At 42.0% G+C, this 22,065-nt stretch overlaps 1 protein-coding gene across 6 annotated transcripts in view; it reads right to left on the bottom strand.

Annotated features, from left to right (window-relative positions):
* NT5DC3 (5'-nucleotidase domain containing 3) overlaps positions 1-22,065 on the bottom strand; it is a 42,952-nt gene that overhangs the window by 4,677 nt on the left and 16,210 nt on the right. For 3 of the 6 annotated variants that reach the window (XM_072871449.1, XM_072871433.1, XM_072871442.1), the window contains 11 exons: positions 17,655-17,839; positions 11,257-11,331; positions 10,657-10,712; positions 6,876-6,966; positions 5,104-5,241; positions 3,518-3,578; positions 3,180-3,282; positions 2,938-3,039; positions 1,859-1,940; positions 1,421-1,507; positions 78-218 (listed from right to left, as the gene is read on the bottom strand). In XM_072871449.1, coding sequence (XP_072727550.1) covers positions 78-218; positions 1,421-1,507; positions 1,859-1,940; positions 2,938-3,039; positions 3,180-3,282; positions 3,518-3,578; positions 5,104-5,241; positions 6,876-6,966; positions 10,657-10,712; positions 11,257-11,331; positions 17,655-17,822 — 1,104 coding nt within the window. In that variant the 5' untranslated portion in view covers positions 17,823-17,839. Of the gene's footprint in view, positions 1-77; positions 219-1,420; positions 1,508-1,858; positions 1,941-2,937; positions 3,040-3,179; positions 3,283-3,517; positions 3,579-5,103; positions 5,242-6,875; positions 6,967-10,656; positions 10,713-11,256; positions 11,332-17,654; positions 17,840-20,263; positions 20,356-21,339; positions 21,549-22,065 lie in introns of those variants that run through there. The other 3 variants (XM_072871414.1, XM_072871456.1, XM_072871424.1) reach the window with 3 other exon arrangements.

Here is a 22,065-nt window from a genome sequence, read left to right as displayed (position 1 = left end):
TCAATGTCCAGCATTTAGAAACTTGGCTGGATCCCTTCTGCTACAGAGAGCCGATTACACACACACAGAGAACAAACCTGCATGTGTTCCAGTAATCCTGTCAAGGTTTGCAGCCAGGTCATGGTTTGAATGTACTTCTCTGTGTTCATGATTTTAATCTCTGATCGTAACTCTGGAATAATTGCACCAGTGCGCCAGCCATGCTTCAGGGTCAAATCCTATTTACCAAGAAGAATTATAAAATACAAGTATTAGTCTTAAAAAGAACTGCTTAAAAGAACTGAAGAATTTGACCATTGTTTATCCCAAAGGGGCACTAATTTAATTGCTTCTTATGTATACACAGAAATATTAAACAGTGGGACTTAACTGTGCCAACAGGCAATAGATTTTAATTTCAGAGTAAGCTTCAAATCCCACATTTTTAAAGAGAGAGAGCTAAAGAACACATAAGCACTTGCAAATAAGCACTAATTCATTAGATTTAAACCAGTAGGAAATTCCTCTTGTAGATGAGACCTCTGCTGCTGTCAGAAGTATCTGGAGGAAACCATGTGTTGGGTTTGTGGTATTTACCCATACACTCAGCTGACGGAAGGCTCCTTCGGGACCGCCAGCTACTCAAGCTCCTCCCGACAAGTACAGGAGGAGGCAGCTGCCACCTGTGCTCTTCCCTCCATTGTGCCGGAGAAGAACAGAGCTGCGTCTTCTTTCCTTTGGCCCTCAACCTCCTGAAGCACCCAAACTTACTTTTCTTTTTAAAAGCAGATTGGGGCAAAAATGTTAACATTTGCTGCTGCTGAAACATGTTACCACATCTTGGCAGTGGAAAGTCATATCCAGGCAGACACAGCCATATGCAAACACTTACAAAAGAGTTAAGTGGTGGTCACTTACTCTAAAGTAAGAGTTAACAGTACATTTGTTCGTAAGGTAGTAAGAAAATGCCTGGATAGTGGGGCTACAAACCATAACAAGATCTCGGGAGGAAAGAAAGGTTACCATTAGTGACAGGAAGATTGCCTCCTGCATTCAAAACAGAAGTTCATTCAGCTCTTATTACACTTGGTAGTAAATGTCATCCAGATCAGCCACATCCTGTACGTTTGGATATCTGTGTTTACTCTCGGTTACATCTGACACAATCAGTATCTGGATCAGGAATACAAACTCACACATTCCTGAGCGCAGTTTGTAAACAAGTTAAATGCTACAAGTCAGGTGGAAAATATGGTCGGCCTTTTACAGCACCAATTTTCTTCACTGCAAGAGAAGCAATATGGCTTCATTACCAACTCAAATTTTGTTGTATTTAGAAATCTCAAATGAAAGTGTGTATATTGAATCACTGGGGAGGAAGAGAGGAAAACTAACAAAAAGCCTCATCTTTAATCCTATTTTGCGAAAGTAAACTACTTACTGCCAAGTCACTGTAAATGTGATCACCAAAGTAGAGAACCTTAGAGCCCCTCCAGCCAGTAAGCTTCAGAAATTCATACAAGTTACCCTGCAGAAACAATGACACGTACATTGTAGCAGCATGCAACTTGCACCTTCACAAGCATGAAAAAGGAATTTAGTATACCCCTAAAAATATTTTCGTATCAAGAATCTTGTCCTCATTTTATATATTATGAATCACAAATTTTACAGGCAATTTCAGTAATACTATCACTTCAAGAGGCAAGGAAACTGCAGACATACAATGCCAACAATTAATTTGTACCGCTTCGATCATTAAAATAATTTTCTTAAAAAACATACCTACTTTTTAGAAGCCTTTATGATATCTAAATAAGCTTGGGATTCTAGGAAATAGGTATTAAATTTGAACTGAAAGAGTTTATTGAAAGCATACCTGTTTGTAAATCTGACCTTTCTGCAGCTTGTGAATTTTGTCCCAAAGCAACACTCCCCTTTCATTCACCTTCCGAAACGGTCTAGAATAGAATTATATACAATTCTTACATTGCTGTAGAAATTCTGTCACTTTTTAAGAGGAGATTAACATTTTAATATTAAAAATCTTTGTCTTTCAAAAGGAAAACACGCTCTCTAGCATCTGAACATTTTGTAACAGACAGAAAAAGCAAAGCTCCAAAACTTCAGCTTTAGCCAGTGAAATGCAATGTATCTATGCAGTATACCTATGACATTTACAACAGAGTTTGAGAACAATTGTTGATAACTAAGACAGGGATCCCAGACAGAGGGGAAGAAACAGTGTGAATTGGCTGCCATTAAGAAGGAGAGAAAAGAACACAAAAGAAGATGTGTAAAAATCTTGCCCAATACCTCATTTTGTACAACTGAACAGAGGCAGAGGACGGGGGGCAAGACGTACAGCAAAGTTCTTTTTAAAATTAAATGAAAAAAAGTAATGGAAAAAAAAAAAATCCCACCTCCCTCTATCTCACTTTCAAATCATAAGTACACATAAAAGAATAGGTCTTTTTCAAGTGTAAGAGTAGTACATACACATTACAAATGTGTTTACTTAATCGAACAACTAGTCCAAATACTCCAGTCTGTCAGCCAGTCTGCCCTTTAAGTATCAGGTATGACTAAACAAAACCAGAAGCAATGAAAGACATTTCCAGATAAGGGGCTGATTCTGAAAGGCACCAAAATTTCTCAGGTTTATTAGTAAAGGAACAGACTTCACCAACTTACAAGCTAAGATGTTAAAAACAGCTTCTGTGACCTTAACTCAGTCCAGTAGACCTGCAATAGCTACTGGAACTTTCTTAGGTAAGAAATGGTAAATATTTTGACTTCAGAATTGGGTGTTGCTGCATTATGTAATGACCTTAAACAGGATTTCATCAAATACAATTTAATTTTACGTTGCATCCAAATTAAAATATTTCCTAACACACTCTATAGCCTTATATGGAATAAGCTGCTTGAATCATTCTTTACTGACTAAACACCCACCTTCGCTTATCATTGAAAAAGTTTGGCTTATCAGCCTGTACAATGACCACATCAAAGAGGTCCCTCCAGTCCTTGCCAACTATGAACTTCATGCCTTTGTCCCTAAAAAGGACAGAGGGATATTAACAGTGATGCGTAACAAAGGTGCCGTTATCCGTGCAATATATGTATTACATTCGAGAACTTCATCCTCCCCATCCTTTAAAAATGTATAGTTGAACAGCAAACAACTGTTTCCTTACACAAAGCTGCTGGGACTGTTTGTGATGAGAAACATCTTCTTGCCATGATCAGCCAGCTTTGCTAACACCGCACGAGTTTGTTCAGCATAGCAGATGTATTTCTCTGTGAGGATTGGGGAAAATACAATATTAATTGAAAAAGTTTTTCACAAAATTTTCTCTGCATTCAACCAAGGGTTCAGAACATGAGGTTATACTTAACAAAGGCACCTTAGACAAGTGGAAATAACTCTTTCAAGCTTTAAAATTTAGAATTTGTAATCTTAAATAAGGAAGCCAGAAAGATCATTATACTATCAGTGAAAAAAGCTTTGATAGATGATCTCATTAGTACTTACCAATATCTGCTTCAATTGCTCTGTACATTATTCCTTTGATGTGGACATCCCTGATTGAATCCTGTCAGGAAAGCAACAGAGCACTAAAGAACTGAAAAATCTTTTCAAGTATAAAAACCGTGCTCACTGCATAGCAGTAGTAATTTGTTTTTAAAACAATTCCTTTCTCTGAATCACACCTTCAACTTTACAGAAATGCCATGGGATGTTCATTATATATATATGTCACCACTAGACAAAAGAGTAAGCCTGTCCTCCAAGAAACTAACTTCATACTTTCGGGAAGTACAAAACTGTATAGCACAGGGGCTGTTTTACATAACAACTGTGAAAGGGCACTCAGAAGGGTGAAGTGGGGTGAAAGCCCTCTGCAGAATCAGAGTCATCACAGATTTCCAATGACCTTTGGAGCAGAACACATTCCTTTCCTCTTGCAAAAAAAAAAAAAAGAAAAAAACCCAACAAAAGCTTTAAGTCAGACAGATTTTAGATTATGATCACTCACAAATGCCCTGGTTATTTAAAAAAGAAATTTATGAACAGATGAAAGAAGCTAAATGCTTAAGCAAAGTACTCATAAGGCACTCTGAAGGCATTGGCAGCTCTCCTGAGCCAGCTCTGCACCAGATCGCTTTGTTTAGGACAGTGGTACTGCCATTTTGGTACTTAGATGGAGTATGTCCTAAAAATCCTCAAAAAACACCACTATAGGGCTTCCAAAATGTTGGTAATGCTGAGCAGTACAGAAGTTTCTACAAACTCTTCAGCAGAAACCACAAGAACTAGCCTTCTGACTCTATGTAACCATAGGCAGAAGGGAAAATTACTCTGGAGGTCAAAAGTTTCTTAAAACCCATCTGATCTACTTGGGAAAGTAAGAAATTCAACATTCAACTGGATCACATATACTGAACGACACAAGTTTAATACGTGTCAACAAGGGGACAGGAAAAGGTTTTCGATGGAAAGCTTGTGCAGACAAATACCATCAGCTTGGGCATGACCTCTTCTGTTCTTAAACAGCCATAACATAAAATTATCTCCTCTGCAGGATACATCCTGAGGAATCAAGAGGGTCAAATTACTCTAGTTATTATTACTAGATTTTTTTGGAGGAGGAAGAGAGGAAAACAGGCAAAATATATATGCCAAAAGCAAGAGACAGCAAATTATCATATACTAGAGAAGATACAGAGGCAGTACAACTGAAAGCTCCAAACTGGAATTTCCTATAGCCTCTTACAATTCCTGCTAGTGAGAAAAGTATACCTTTAATAACAATCAAAAGAAGCTTTATCGACATACAAGAGCTTCTTCACTTTCCCCCTATCCACCCCTCAAACCTACAAAAAGAACAACAGCCCTAGAACATCAGATTTAAAACAGATTTCAAATTATTCTGTTTCTTTTCCAAGGTCTACCTTCATTTTACTTATGTTTTTATGGTTGTATAACAATAATTACGTATACAAAACCTAAAGTTGAGGTATTTCACTGGAGCTGATGCAACAGGTTGAAGCTTCCTGAAGTGCTCACAGAGAAGATGCACAAACGTAGAGGTTTACCTAAATCTTCAAAGCTAGTACCTTGACATCTTTGTATAGATGAACAGGCTCATAGTCTATGTTGTTTTTCAGAAAATATTCATTCACACAAGAAAGGAGTGTCATTTCTGGCAAGGAAAATATATCCATGAATTGCTTCATTGTATTTCCTTGTGAGCTCTACAGAGGTGGGAAGAAAAAAGAAAAAAGGTCAGGCGTTTCTCAGAACACTTTCATTCATTCAGTATAAACACTTCAGCTTAGTTGCAGATATTGAGCTTTTGCCATCACTGTTTGCATTGCTTTAGATTCTTTTTGAACTAACAGAGTTTCAATAAAATAACTCCAACAAAAGTGTTGGCTTTGTTTTAAGAATTAATCATGACTCATTACTCTTAAGAGCAGTATTTTAATTCATCAACACATAAAAGACAGCTAAAAGTCAATAGAAGGACTTAGAGGCCTTCACTGGAAGTCAGCACTTCTATAAATAAGAGGCACTGGGTATTGTGATGGTGGGTGGAGATTTTGTTATTTGTTGGTTTGGGTTTTTTCAATAAGTGGAATATTGATTAGGACTGCAAAACAATTTACCTCCTTGAAAACAGAGAATAGAAAGTTGTAAGAATCTACAATAACTAATGCAGTAACAGAGGAAAAGATTTCTAGTCTGCAAAAGCTGTAACTACAGTGGAGTTTCACAAAAGTAGAGAATCTCATTATACAAGAGCAAATACAAACAAAATACTTCTCAAGAAGAAGAGAGGTAAAGCAACCAGCTGAAGACAGCACACTGGTCAAGATCACAGAAACCCAGAATGGTTGAGGTTGCAAGGGACCTCTGGAGGTCGTCTTGTCCAACCCCCTGGCTCAAGAGTGGCCACCTAAAGCCTGTTGCCCAGCACCTTGTCCAGATGGCTTCTGAATCTCCAAGGATGGAGACTTCACAACCATCAGGCAACCAACCCATGCCAGTGCTTGGTCACCCTCACAGTAAAGGAAGTGTTTCCTGGTGTTCAGAGGAAACCGCCTGTGTTTCAGTTTGTGCCCATGGCCTCTTGTCCTGTCGCTGTCCTTTCCAAGATCAAAGAAAGCACAGACCTGCAGAGACCAAAGCATCCCACAGGGAATACCAGGGCAATATTCAGAACTGCTGCAGAGACCAGATTTGGGAATTCTAAATTCAGCTCCTTAAAATAAGAACAAGCGTGAGCACAACAAAATGCTCCACAGCACAAAGTTGCCTTTCATGTCAACATGGAATTAACATCCATAAGTAAAAGGGGTTTGGGAAATAGGAAGGAACCTACCACCAAGAAGATCAACTTTCCCCACAGTCAAATCCTAAACTTAAAAGCTTTCTCTTTTATCATTCAACTTTTGTCAAATCCTCTTGGCTGTCCCTCTGCCAGCTTTTAAGCAAGAGATGCCTCCATACATTTACTTGCTGCTACATCAGCTAAGCCATTAGACCACCGGGAAGAAGTACATAGCCGGGGTAAGGCACCAGATGCGGTTCATTTCCCAGCCTTTATCAGATTTGCTGTGCAACACTGAGCAAGTCACTTGATTTTTCTATGTTCCGCTTCTCTGTCTGTATGACTGGGCAAGGGAACAGTAAAAGAAGAAACTACAGTAAGTAGGAGAAATAAAAGATATTTGTCACTTTAGAGGGCAAACTTCACATCTAGCACTGTAAGTCAATCATGTATTGAGAAAATATAACTGCTAGTAAGAAAAAGAACAAAATGCAAACACCACTACCTCCATCCAAAAAAAAAAAATCATTTTTAAAGAGCAGTTTGTGGTTTTACCTTTCCATAAAAGTCACTCATTTGTTCTAAAGGGACATGAGAACCATCATACATTGCAATGACTTCTTCATCTGGGACAACACTGAGGCCTCTGGAAAACAACATTAGCTTTAGTTCAAAAGTCAGATTAAAATTTTCAAGTAATTACCAAATGAAAATCTGACAGATTAACACTTAGATCTGGAACTTATTAAAATACTAATAATGTCATAGGAATACTTTAGTCCGTAAGCTAAAACAGCATCTTTCCTTACAGAACAAGTAACATTTTAACAGGCTGACGCACACGGAACACATTCCAATTTTAAGTCCTTTTTACTTTCTTACGGGAAAAGAGCTAATTAGTCGCCATTGAAACTATGCCTCAAGGGTTTGTAAGAAGTAGTTAGAGCTTCCAGTTTCTTAACACAAAGTAATTCTTCACTCTGCCTTTGTTTCATACAGCACTGATGATGTGATAGTGTTTAAACCAGATTATTCTGCAGTATGACCTTGAAGATTCAAGGGAAAGAAAAACACACAACCTCTAACTAACTAAGAATTTCTTTTAAACTGTATCAACAGTTCAGTTTCCCAAAATTTAAGATTACTTGAAGGATTGTTGACAAGTAATTAAAATATTAAAATATAACAACAAATGGGGAAGAAGGAGACATCATCTCTCCCCAGAGTTTCTTTATCAGCTATTAAAAGATTAAAGGCTCTGTTTTGGTTTGGTTTGGTTTTGAAAGTTCACAGTATCAAGCATCTTGCACTAAAGCATCTAAAACACTGCAGGCATGCAAACATCCTCATCAGAGGACCAGAATTGTTGAGGTTTTGCTTAAGATTAAAGAACACCAATGAAAACCAGATCATCTGGTCCCTTTTTTCCAAGCCTACTTATGGTGTTTTGCAGCCTTGTGAGACAGACAGTTATTTCAGTGCCTCCCTTTCTTGGTCTTACCCCAAAGTGTTGTGAGGCATTAAAAAATAAATTAATTAATTAATAAGCCTAATACTTTCAGTGTTTAGTGTCCACACCAGCTTTGCAGTTGAAGGGCCAGATACATGAACTTCCTCAGGGCTGCTATGGTAGCAGAGTCCCACGTTAACTAGTTCCTTTACTGCACTTCTCAATGCTACATCGACTTGCACATAGCTCTGTGCTACTGCTGGTAGGACTCCAGCATTCAAGTTAGCAATGTGCACCAACAGGGCAGATAATAATTCGGTTTTGTAACGTACAGAGTTCAGCGTCACCCGCTCCACAGCAGGAAACACAAAGAAATGCAACCTTCGGTTGTTAAACACATACCAAGTAATACAAGCATAATTAAGAAGGACTGACTCATATTCCAGTCTGCAGAGAGCTACACCAAGTGGTATCTGAATACTTCTAAAGAAAACACTTGTAGATCAGGAGCTACTTAAGCATAAGTCAAGAGGGGACAATAGACACACGTGAAATCCAGAGAGGAGAGACAATTGCGTAGGCAAAGCTGTAGATTAGTTTTACCAAAAGACCCATAGTCTTGATGCAGTTCACAGTCCAGCTTTATAACTACAGTTTGTTTTATTCCACTCACCACATGGACAGACAGCACTAAAAGCATCACAGTTCACCTACAGCGGTGCTCCCATTGCTGCTCTTGGAAATGTGCATTGTTAGAGGGATACCGGAATGGCTTACACCTCTCAGTGCAAATGAGGCTGTACACTTGGGCAAGTCCTGCTACTTTCAGGGGTATAATTGTCCTACACACGTACAGAGCACATGGAAGGTTAAAACTAAGAATGGCAGATATGCAGCAAGTGACAGCAAAGCTCAGTGTTGGTATAGAAGAGAAAGGTAATCTTATTTTAAACAAAATTAAGAGAAAGTAGAGTGAAATGGCAGCTTTCACTCTCTCCCTCACACATACTCACAAGTACAAAGACGTGTGGCCTAGCAGTCTGTCCAGAATTACTTTGGGTGACACGGAGAACAAGGGATACCAGCTCTTCAACTAATCTCAACACGTCTCTAGAGTTTTCTTGATCAGTCATCACATGCTGGCTTCGGATGTGCCTTTTGTACTAGAGATTGACAGTGACTGTGATCTTCTGCCTCTTCATTCTGTCCCACTCTGAGTCATACGGCAACACCACTGATGGACTCACCACCCATTCGTCTTCTCATCTAGGTCACTATACAGTTCCAGTCATACCATTGCTCTTCCTGCCACCTTCTCTCAAAGCCTTCAGCCTCTTTTTTGCTCCCCTTACGCCCATACAGGTGTTTGGAGAAACAGCATGCAGATGTGATGATATCTTGATGACCAGCTGATCCAGATACCACCAACACATGCCATCCTTTTGTCCCTTCTATCAACATTTCTTCCAGTGTTCTCACACGTACACGTTTCCATTCATACCTCACTCATGCCATTCTTAGTATTTCTACTACATAACTCTACAGATAAATGTATCTTTGATTACTTCACCTAGCCTTTAATCTAGCAAACTAGCATTTTTCACAGTGAAAAATTTAAAAATGTGACAGATTTTTTGAATGAATCTTACAGCTAGCGACCTTCACTCTGAGTTCTCTGGTTCCCTCCTAGCCCTGCATAAATGATTCCTTTGAAAACCACAGGAACAGGTTTTGTCAGTTGAAATACACAATAATTATTCTATATCAGCATGTATAAAACACACAAATAAGTGGTATGACGTTTCACTTGGACTCTCATGATACATACAGAACACACATTGTTTTGGCAGCTTTAGACAGCCACTGTGTTGACAGTATGAGCCTAATGCTGGACCCATGCCATCTTGTTTCCTCTTTCACTTTCCTTCCCTTCCTCTCCCGTCTCCCAAAGGGCATCTCAGACTAAGTCATAAAAGAACAGATCAATGACTAAGGCTGAACCACCTACCTATCTGCCCACCTGGCAAACAAAAAGCAGTAACGAGTGCATTATCATCATTTCATACTACCACACACAGTTCCATGCTAACCCCCATAGTAAGTCACCTCAAGGTTGCATTATCTTTTGGCCCCAAAAGAAAATTTTTTGTCCAATGACATTAAGAAGGGTGCTCAGGCTTGTTGTTCAATTTAAAATACGGTACCAAGTGTGGTGTTCATGTCTGTCAAATGCATACCGCTTCATTACAGCAAACAGCCATACTAAAAACTCTCCTGTCAAGGATCACATACAGTAAGTCTATACCATGTAATAAAGCACAGCACAGAGATCACCAATTTTACATCAATTCAGTCACCTGAAAAAGTGTCAGGCTGTGCAGACACAAAGCAGTTGTGCTCCAACCACATCATACTTGCAGAATGGTATGTCCAAACTTAAAAGGCCTGTACAAATACAGTAAGACCTCTCAAGTGTCTCTGCAACCACACTAAAGACAGGCTAACAGGCACCCTGTGACAATTATTTACATAGGAGGCAACAGCGGAGAAGTCATCAGCATATTTTTAGATGTCTTTCAGCACAATTTAACAGCCGGAAACAAAGTGAGTCAGCACTATGTGACCAACTGGCTTGCCAACTTCCCCAGCTCTGAACTGGGGCATCAGCTGTACCATATCAGTCGGTAAACGTGTGCGCGTCTCTGTGTGTACACACAGAGGTGCAAAGAAACCCCCTTCCAGTAAGACTGCAATTTTCTTTTTGTCTATGCTTTTCAGTGCACTGTTCCTGATATGAACCTAAGATGTACACTAATCAATGCAATTAAGAGATTCAAAAAACAAGAGTATACATTTTTATTATAAATAGGAAATAATTTTACATACCTGTAAACTGTTCCCAGCTGAATATAATGAAAAGCATCGATCTTCATTAATAATGCCTTGCAGGGGGAAAAAAAAAAAACAGTTTTTATCACATCAACTATTTGACATGAAATTATAAAAATCAAAGCAACTTCATCTATAATCTTTCTGTCTTGAGAACGCCCGAGCACCTTCACTTCAACTTCCTTCATAGCTTCCAAAATACTTTATCAATGGCTTTTACCTAGGGCTTGCCAAATCAACACGGACATTGCCCAGTGACCTGAGCCAGGTCATGAAGAAATATCTTTTCCTACTAGCAGATGCCTGCTTAGGTTTATTCTGTTGCACTCTAAGTTGTCTTTCTCCCTCCCCCTGCCCACATGAGAATAAAACACCCAAAACACTTTATAATTAAGAGCTATTTAAAAAAAAAAAAAAACAAAAAAAAACCAGAAAAAAAAGAAAAAATCAAGCTTGATGCGAAAGAGGAAAAAATATGAAACAAAATCCTTACACATTAACACAGCGTGAAAAGCTGGTAGACTTAAATGCCCTATTTATTTTCTTTGGCTACATTCTCAGCACTACATAACTCATCACAAAGTTATTTATACGTACCCGGTGCACATCATAATGAAGTCCTCTGATTGCAAAATTGGGATCATAATCGTATTTTCTTATTTCTGCAGGATACTAAGAAAAGATGGCAATGACTTGATTTTAAATCCATAACAAAAACAAATTAAAAAGTTGTTTCTGCAAACTTTTAAAAGCCTAAGTTTTCTATGCGTCTCATTTTCACTAGTCATTAAAAGAGGTATGCTGGTTTTGGCTGGGATAGAGTTAATTTTCTTCATAGTAGCTAGTATGGGGCTGTGTTTTGGATTTGTGCTGAAAACAGTGTTGATAATACAGGGATGTTTCAGTTACTGCTGAGCAGTGCTGACACAGAGTCAAGGCCTTTTCTGCTTCTCACCCCACCCCACCAGCGAGTAGGCTGGGGGTGCACAAGGAGTTGGGAGGGGACACGGCTGGGACAGCTGACCCCAACTGACCAAAGGGCTATTCCATACCATATGATGTCATGCTCAGGATATAAAGCTGGGGAAGAAGAAGGAAGAGGTGACATTCGGAGTGATGGCGTTTGTCTTCCCAAGTAACTGTTACGCGTGATGGAGCCCTGCTTTCCTGGAGATGGCTGAACACCTGCCTGCCCATGGGAAGGAGTGAATGAATTCCTTGTTTTGCTTTGCCTGCGTACGCGGCTTTTGCTTTACCTGTTAAACTGTCTTCATCTCAACCCACGAGTTTTCTCACTTTTACTCTTCTGATTCTCTTCCCCATCCCACCAGGGGAGAGTGAGCGAGCGGCAGCATGGGGCTTAGTTGCTGGCTGGGGTTAAACCACAACAGTCCTTTTTGGCACCCAACGTGGGGCTCGAAGCGTTCGAGATAACGACAGATTTGATTGGAATGTGCTAGATCAAATGTATAGCTGTTATTGCCATTTAGCTACTAATCAGCAGGCTTCTGTGCTTGCCATGGGGCTTGCTTGCCTTACTGTATAGTGCTCGTTAGCGGCTGCTTTTTGCTTTCGCTGCTTGCTGTACTGCTTATCATCTTACCCTGTTGTGCCTGGTAATGTTTTGATAACAGCAATGGCCATGCGCCTGGGCTGGCAGATGGCCAGGGCATCACTGCTGTTTCTGTGCTGTGGTACTGGACAGGCTGGAACTCCAGCGTGAACTCAACTCGAAGGGATGAATGTGGATGAGTCTACGCGGGAGCAGGACACCCCAAAGTGTCTGTGGCCGTCGATAAGACCATGCAAGAGCAGGTACATCTTGAAGCATCTGCGGCTGTGGTTATGTCTGTGCTGCAGCAGGTATACGTCTGAAGGGATTGTGACCCAAGGATAAGTCCATGCTGCAGCAGGCACACCTTGAAGCATCAGTAGCTGTGCATGAGGTCATGCTGGAGCACCTCAAAGCGCGTAGCCATGGCTAAGCCCACGACAGAGCAAGTACACCCCTGGAGGGACTGCAGCCATGGGTAAGGCCATGTTGGAGCAGGTTTACTTCTGAAGGGACTGTGGCTGTGGGTGAGGCCACGCTGGAGCAGGTCTATCTCTGAAGGCATTGCGGCCCATGGAGAAGACCACGCTGGAACAAGTGCACCTCAAAGCAACTGTGGCTGTGGATAAGTCTATGCCACAGCAGGTATACCCCTGGAGAGACTGTGGCGCATAGATAAGGCTCCACTTGGAGCAGGTACACCCCTAAGGAACTGCAGTCTGTGGATAAGTCCAAGCCGGAGCAGGGGCAAGGGGAGGAGTTCATTGCAATGTTAAACCCGATGGTTTGGTCCAAAGGGGCCAGGGGTGGAGATTGTAATGGAAATACCTTTAAATTGTTGTAACCTGGGATTTGAGTTGCATGTTATGGGAATTACTATAGCAGGAACCCCTTGTTGCTAGCCAGGCTAGGAGCAAGGGCAGGAGTTCATTGCAATGTCAAATGCTATAACCTGGCCCAAAGAGGCCAGGGGTGGAGATTGTAATGGAGATACCTTTAAATTGTTGTAACCCATGACCTGAGTTGCATGTTATAGGAATTACTATAGCAGGAACCACCTGAACCAATGGAAGACAAGCCTTACAAGAAGCAGTGCAAGTGCAGCAGTGACCTGATCTGGCTTTGGTGCCCCGTAACTCCATGCAACACACCACCTCTCCTGTCTTGAGTGACCACCATAACAGATGGAGCCCAAAGTCATGGACTAAATGAACCCAATGGACATTTGTGGACATTTAACAGACATTACACAATGGGGAAATGGACTAAGGAAATTATATCTGTGTATTATATCAAAGGATGGGAAGGGGACTGGTGATTAATGAGAATGTATTGGATAGTGTGGGACCTGAGCATGACATAAGTGGTATGGAATAAGGGGTGGAGAATGTGCTGGTTTTGCTGGCATCGAGTTAATTTTATTCATAGTAGCTAGTATGGGGCTATGTTTTGGATCTGTGCTGAAAACAGTGTTGATAATACAGGGATGTTTCAGTTACTGCTGAGCAGTGCTGACACAGAGTCAAGGCCTTTGCTGCTTCTCACACCACCCCACCAGCGAGTAGGCTGGGGGTGCACAAGAAGTTGGGAGGGGACACGGCTGGGACAGCTGACCCCAGCTGACCAAAGGGCTATTCCATACCATATGACGTCATGCTCAGCATATAAAGCTGGGGAAGAAGAAGGAAGGGGGGGACATTCGGAGTGATGGCGTTTGTCTTCCCAATTAACCATTACACGTTTCCTGGAGATGGCTGAACACCTGCCTGCCCATGGGAAGTAGTGAATGAGTTCCTGGTATTGCTTTGCTTGTGTGTGTGGCTTTTGCTTTACCTATTAAACTGTCTTTATATCAACCCATGAGTTTTCTCACTTTTACTCTTCTGATTCTCTCCCTCATCCCACCAGGGGGGAGTGAGCGAGCAGCTGCGTTGCCAGCTGGGGTTAAACCACAACGAGGCTTTTTGATAGGTTGGTGAGATTTGCAGGAACATATGTACAGTGCAAGACATGTCAAACATTCTTCCAAAATCCAAGGTCAATGTTTTAAATCTAAGTCAAGCACAGTACCTAAAGTTGGACATCCTGGTACTCTATAGTGATCACCTTTGAACATGAGGCTCTTGTTCAAAAAGTTATTTTAATATATGCACCTTTGAAAACAAACTAAACTTTATTAACTCCCTAAAATATAATAGCTGAGTTACCTTGCATTGTGAAGTGTCACCAGTCTGTTTTCTGAAGAAACAGACTATACAAACACAGTTTCCAACTCAACCTTCTAGCTAGAAACCCAAGAACATGGCCTGATTTACAGAAATACCTGAACTTTACTGATCACTTCTACTGAAAGAAAAATCAATACAATATCATCAATATTAGCAGGAGCAAAAAAATCTCTGGCATTCTCAAGAAAGAAGTACAGCTATTTGTTTTGACTCCCTAAGTGTGGATCATGCTCCTGATCTTAGATTGTCGTGTTTGAAATGTAGACCCCACAGGAGTTTAAAGATATGGTGCACTGCAAATAAACACCGATGGGAAGGAAGGAAGAAGAGATTCACAACGGCTAATGTTACCTGGAGAAGCCAGACTCCCCTAACAGGGACTTTCCCAAGGTACAGTGTGTCACAAAGATCAGATTCTGAAAGCAAGTTTGGCATTAAGCACCACCACCAGGGTGAGTTACTTCAGGAGAACACCACAGTAACCCAACTGTATTTACCCTGGACAGCATTTGTAACACCTTATTGTTTAGAGATGTACGTGAATTGAATGTCTGTGTCATGTATTCTTTCCTCAGGTTGTTTATAGATAGCATAGATAAGCTCACACCACCTATTAGAGAGTTTTCTAACATTTTTCAGTACAAGCCCATTTTCAGTCGATTGTAATTTTGTCCTGCTTTAAGCATAGGTTAGCCGTGAAAAAAAGACGTTAGGTGTGTGCCTTGGGCTAAGAGTTTTGTTCATTTGTTTTTAAAAGGTAAAATGCTTCAGTCATTTCTGACAAGGCCTGAGAAAACTATCATTTCTTTGATTAACCCACTGAAAGGTGATCCTTCATTTTCCTCCCACAGGCTACAGCAGTCTTAGAACCTGACAAATGCATATCAGGCACACTCTCCACCTTCTCAACAACAGTATCCATACATATATGGCTAATTTACAAGCCTTCGGAGAAAAAAGCAGATTATACAGCTTCAACAGAGGCCTTAGCTACTCTTACAAAAAAATAAATAAATCACAATTTCTCCACAAAGTTTTTATCTATGCTGAAGAGGACTTGCTCTGCAACTACTGTAGATTATGCTTGTAGCAGGCATCTACAGGTAAAGAAAACAGTCCTTTCTCCTAACTTCTGAACTATCATCCCTACCACCACTTCCAGAAAACATGGGGGAGGCTACTGATCTCAATGAAGAACAGCACCAAAAGCCTACAGATGCATTGGGAAGATGTACAGATTTGGCCAGGGAACATGAAGCAGAAAAGGAGACAAGGGAAAACATCAGGGGATGATACAGAATGTGATTAATTAAAAACTACAGTGTACCGCACGTGCCTCAAAGCAGCCACATCAAGCACGAACAAGGAAATTTATTTCTGACTTTTTCAAATTTCTGCATGCGTGACTTTCCTACTTTAATTTATTCTACTAGAAGGCTGTCTTTTTGCATGCATGCCAGTACATATGAGAAAAAGAATGAGCCTACCTTGGCACACGAATCAAAGCTTCCTTACAAGCCAAATAAAATAAAGATAAAAATTGCACTGTTTGCTTAACCCACTCTCGGTAGGGATAGATATAGCTGGACTGAAACAGTAGTCCAGATAAGATGGCACAGAGCCTGTACATTAGGAAAGAAATAAACCCAAGAGCAAGAGTTTACATCCAACACCTGCTGTCACCTCCAAGATTACCATTAAATTGATGTTTATTCTCTTGGACACACTTCAAAATTCCTTGATTCCTACACTGTATTTTGCAATTTCTGATTAATTACCTTACACTGCCATGACCAAAATTGGCCATCTTTTAGGTTGACTATGACAGTCATAATGGGAAATACTATCTAGAAGCTTTTTCTAATGTTAAAGGCAAGAAAAACATTAACAGTATAAGCAGCTGCAGAGATAACATTGATAAAAACTGTTGTCCCTCGATAAATTCCAACAGGAGAGGATATATTTCAATAAGTTGTCTCAAAAAGTACTTGGAGCTTCATTTACTAGAACTCAAGATATTTTAATTGAGACAAACTGGAAAGTTATTACTGCTTGAATTCATTCAAATAGTAAAGACAGCACCGTTTTAATTATTGTCTACAAGCATTAATCTTGACTCCTATGGTAATGTTGATTTTTGCAAGAACCAGCTAGCTTTAATAAAGTGTATTTACACATTCTGCAGAAATTACTACCAAGACATGCTGAAATCTTAGGGGGATCAAGTTGTATAAGCTTGTAGCGCCCACAAAGTTTTGTTTGTTCTTACAGGGATATTTATAGATGTTTATATATAGCTCCTAACCTTTAGATTCAAATACGAAAGTAGAATAACACCACCCATTCAGATTTAGGTTGTATAAAACACACCAGCAGTTTTATTATCAAAGTTACTCTGTGGACTTTTTGTCTTTTATTTTCCTGCAAGTCCTAGAGTTCAATAAACTTTGCCTCTTTCAGTCCATGTTTTCTTCAATCTTTTTGCCTGCAATACCTTCAGTTTCCCCAAGTCACCCATCTCCCCCTCGCTTTCTGACACACAGTAACTTCTCCCATCCCCAAACTACGCAACAACCAGCTCCAAGCTGCTTGGATGTCAACTGGTCATGGATGCAAACACGCTGCTTGGTGAGGCAACAGGGCAGTGCTCCCTCTTAGGGGACTACTGAGCTGAACACTTACTTGGGTCTCTCCTGTGTCCGGCCTCTGATTACAGTGTCACTGCACACGCTGCCCCTTCAGCTAACTCGGCTGAAACGCCGGGCGCACGCAGAGCACTTTGCAAGCACGCAGTGCAATCAAAGACCTCCTAAGAAGTCAGGCTAAAAATATTTCATATGGAAATTAATCACTGCACTCACAGCAATGCATAAAACAGAGTAACGGTAACTTTTAAGTTCCTTATTTATTAGGGTGACTCCAATAATTGACAATCAGGAAAAAACAAAAAACCACACCACCACCACCATATTAAAAAAATAAAAGAAAACAAAACTCTATTCCTTAACAGTTGTCAGATTGCACTCTGCTCAAAACTGCAGCTGAGAATAAATCAGGACTCCTGTGGTTCATATGTAGCTGTTGTACAAAATGCGTTGTAAGGGAGCTAAGCTAGGACCAAGGCATGAGAAGATGAGCTATGTCCCTCTCAGTTAGAAATTATTTATTATACTCTTTCTTTGTAAGTTTATTGTTATTCTATTCATTTTACTTACCCGATGCTCATTAATAAGAAGATCTCGAGCAGCATTGAAGATCAGCGTGTGCAGATGTTTAGAATAAAAGACCAATGTGTAGTCGTAGTCAAAACCATAAATTTCAATGTCTGACAGGCTCATTTCGTTGTTTGAAAAAATAGCATCCGGATTCAGCATGTTACTCATAATTGAAGGAACCAACTCTGGGAACAGGGGAGAGAAAAAAAAAAAAAAAAAAAAGTTGTATCATCCTTGTAATTTTATTTAAATAAATACATATAAATCAGTTAGGAATTTCTAAACATAGATAAATGATGAAGGAAATTATCAAACTAATTCACACTAACCAGCTAATCCTTAACAATATGATGCTATTGAAAATGCTGTCCCTAACTTGTCTTGGTGACACACAGTTTTTATTTGAAGCATGCTTTTCTCCGTACAGTTCAAGTAGGAGAGAAGATGCATTTCAGCACCTTGCTCAGAGAACCCCAGACTCAATATATTTAATTTTTTGCTAACTCCATTAACACATTTATTAATGCTTTTGAAAATGAACTTTGGAGTTGGAGGAGGATATTATTATTATAGGAGCCATGTCTTCTCCTCCCATTATTTGGTCCAGTTTCTGCCCCAGAAGCAGAACGGACATTGTTTTAATTTGACATTGCTTTAATTTCTTTTGCTTCACCATTTCAAGGTTACCATATTACTCAGTTTCAACTCAAATAAGTAAACTTCAAGTGATTGCCATACTTTCCAAACAACAGTTACATATACTTTGCTATGCTCATTAGCCTTCTAGCAAGTCAGGAAACCAAAAGTATTCTGCTTATTCTCTACACACATGCACCTAGTGTGTGTAAATCACTTCCATTTTTAAGGGTATAATTATCTTGATATTTGTTTGAAAAGTATACTGAAAAGTTAAGACCACTTACATAGCACCATAACATATTAAGCAACTTTAGGACCAACACCAACGTAAGTATTAAGGATGTTTGTATTTCTTGTTTAGAAAACTTGGAAAAGCAACATTAGGAGGCTAAATGCTACCCTCCTGGAAGCATAATACATGAGCACGCTTTCCTTCCTTTCCTTCCCATATACTATCTTTATAATCCAGCCTTCCCTACTACTGGAAAAAAAGGGGAGCTTTCATCTTAAATCTGTGCTTGGAAGGGTGAGTTTAAAGGGAATATGCTTTGTTTGGTTACTTGCTACATATAAGTCTATAAGGAATTGGTCAAGCTTATCTCAACACCTTCAGCTCCGAGGACAGATACACTACATGCTCCACCATGGGAGGAAATCATCTCAACAAGGCAGGTAGGCATAGGGACTCCAGATCTGTTAGAAAGATAGTGCTCCACTTTGAAAACTCTGGCCAACTCATAGAAAGGGAAATAACATTTCTTTTGTAAAAGCAATGCCTTAGACTGCTGCACACTTGACAGGCAGATACAATAAGAAACTAATACAGATGCCCAACAACAGACAGTAATCTGAAACCAGCCAACTTTATTAGACGCAGGTACCCAAGTCTTTCAATTTTTGAGAGAGACAGAACAGCAGTTGCACTGAGTTTAATTCCAAGTTTCAAATAAAGTCCAGCCTCTCTTTCACCAAAAAAGATCCCAGAAGTTCCCCATGCTTAAGCTGACATGCCAATCTGTATCTTTCATTTCAAGGGATTTAACAAAATAAGCCTCAACCAAAACATTAGCTCCTACTATTTCCAGTCTCTGCTTATAGTAATACAGGAGATAAATGTTATGCTCAGTTGAGGTAACAAAATAATCAAATGCAATTTGACACGCTACTATTAAGGCAAATACTCTTATTCTATAAAAAGAGCCATGAAGCATTTAATTAACTTGAAGTCGTAACCATAGTTGTGAGTGAACTTCCAAAACAATGTTACAACACCCATATCTGTATTATCGTCAAAGTATTTTTTCAAATGTCAATTGTGCACCCTGGTGAGTCAACACTTGTTTTAAAAATAAAGCTATTTATATATCTATATATAAATAAAGATATTTCAGATAAAAAAGCTTGACTAGTGCCTGCCTGAAAACAGACAGTAGAAACATGTTGTTGCTATTAGACATTCTGGCTGGCAGACAGCATCCCAAGTGCTATAAACCTCGGGTCAAAAATCAGGACAGCTTTGTCATCTTAACACTGTAACTAAGTGAAACATCACATACTTGAAGCCACTGGGTGACTTAAGCTGTAATAAAATATTCTGAATTATTCTAGAAGCACTTGCCTCATCTTTCACCAACCCACACCCACTGACTGACTGATTTTCTCTTAACGATACCCTATGCTCTAAACACAGCTCTTGGATATTATTTGGGTGTAGTTTAGAATGTGAAAAAGTTAATTCCAAAAACAGGAAAAGAAAAAAAAGATTCAAAATAAAAGGCATTTACTCTCTTCTTCCTATCCCTTACCCACCCTCCAAAGTCCATAGCATTCTTCTGAGATCTCTAACATGGCTTCTTATTTCACTTGTGAAATGCTGCCACTATTTCATGTTTGCAAACGCTATGTTTGCACCCAGCACAGTGAAGCCCCAGCTCACACTCCAGACTCTTAAGTGTAGGACATGACCATACTTATTTTTGTCTTTTCTAAAAGGGCAAAACAAGCAAGACTAAAGCGTTATCCATTGCCGCTACAGGACAAAATTTCCCACTCGATGTTGCAGAACGCACGCTACTTCTTTCTCTTTTGGCTCTCTAAAAGAAAAAAAAAAAATCACATATTCAAGCACCTGGGTAATACTCTTCCCATCAGAGCAAGGGGAGAAGCAAGCAAGCTTCAAGCAAGTATTTGGCCCTTAACTGTTTGCCTAGCTGGGCTGTAGAAGAGGCCTTCCCCGAGTCATGCACGGAGCGTTAGCATTTCACCCTGGCTTCAATGCTTCACAGTATTTTTTATGGAACCACAGGCGAAACGAAAAAACTCATCTAAAACTTCTCACTTTTTGGAAGAGCAGCCTATTGCAGAAAGCCCCTCAAACAGACAACCAACTTCCCGAGTTTCTTTTTACATTTGCGTTTCTCCACACAACGCATCTCCAGCGCCAGCCACTTCGCGCTGCCCGAGCCACGCTGTAGGAAGGGCTTCTTCCCCGAGGCACTTCCAGGCAGCTTCAGCCCCGGCGGCTCGGGCGGGCGGTGGGCTGAGGGCTCACCCCCTCTTCCGAGCAGGGGAAGAAAAAGGGGCAGCCTCCCCCGCCACTGCGTGTCCACCAGGTGTCCGGCCTCAGGACCCATCGAGGTGACGGTCTTACCCGCGCTCCCAGTTTGACGCTGGGAGAGCACTGGAGACCACCAGAAGCGAGAGCACGCTGACACCAGAGCCGCGGTGACTCCAGGAGCAGACGCGGCTCCGCCGGGCGCTGCGGGGCGGACCCACGGCTGCTCGCCGCGGCGACCCACGGGGAGAAACGCCCCGGGTGGGGGCGCGCAGCGGCTCGCACGACCCCCCCCACCCGCGCCTCGCCCCCTGAACCCTTCCCGCTGCCGCACGGGCTCCCGCTCGGCTCGCCGCTCCTCCTCTCCCAGCCGCCACCACGCATCTATTTGCTCCGAGACCGGCAGCACTCCGACCTGCCGCGGGAGGAGGGCTGCCACGGCGGGGACCCCGCGGCGCGGCACGGCCCGGCCCGCCCCGGGGCGCCGCTCACCCTTGGTGACTCTCTTGGCCTCCTTGTAGCGCGACCACAGGTAGCTCTTCATGTCGGGCGGCGGCTGCCGCCGCTGCTGCTGCGGGGCCACGGTGCAGTAGGGAGCGGCCCCCGCGGCGGGCAGGGCCCGGCACCGCCGCCCGCCCGCCCGCGCCCGCCCCGCCGCCAGCAGGGACCGCGCCGCCGCCGCCGCTGCCATGCTCCGCTCCGCCGCCCGGCCCCGCCGCGCCGCGCCGCTCCGCCGCCGGCTGAAGTCACTTCCTCGGGCCCCGCCCCGGGGCCGCGCCGAGGCGGGAGGCGGGGCCCGGCCCGGCAGGTAGCGCCGTCCCGCCGCCCGCCTGCGGGCAGAGACCGGCCCGGCGCGGCCGTCGGGGAGCGCTGGCCGCCCGCACGCCCCGCCGCTGTCTTGCCTCGCCTCCACAACGCTGGGCTGTGGCGGGCACAGCGAGGCCGGCTGCTCGGCGACACCGGCTGCTCGGCGACACCGGCTGCTCGGCGACACCGGCTGCTCGGCGACACCGGCTGCTCGGCGACAGCGGGCAGCGGCTTTGTAAAGAGCTGAGCCCAGCAGGCGTGACCCCGGGGGAGCTAGGTCGGGGCCTGGGCGCTCAGGTCTGCCATCCCTACGAGGGAAAGCCCCTTCCCACCCGTCTGCACCCCCCAGCAGCATTTTATCAGCAACTGCTGAAGGTTTACCCCTGGGTTCAAGGTCAAGCGGAGCTGCGC

The sequence above is a fragment of the Ciconia boyciana genome, chromosome 1, assembly GCF_034638445.1.
Source record: "Ciconia boyciana chromosome 1, ASM3463844v1, whole genome shotgun sequence".
Lineage (NCBI taxonomy): Eukaryota > Metazoa > Chordata > Aves > Ciconiiformes > Ciconiidae > Ciconia > Ciconia boyciana.
Note: the sequence above shows the minus strand (reverse complement) of the source record. Positions and strands in the feature narration are given on the sequence as shown.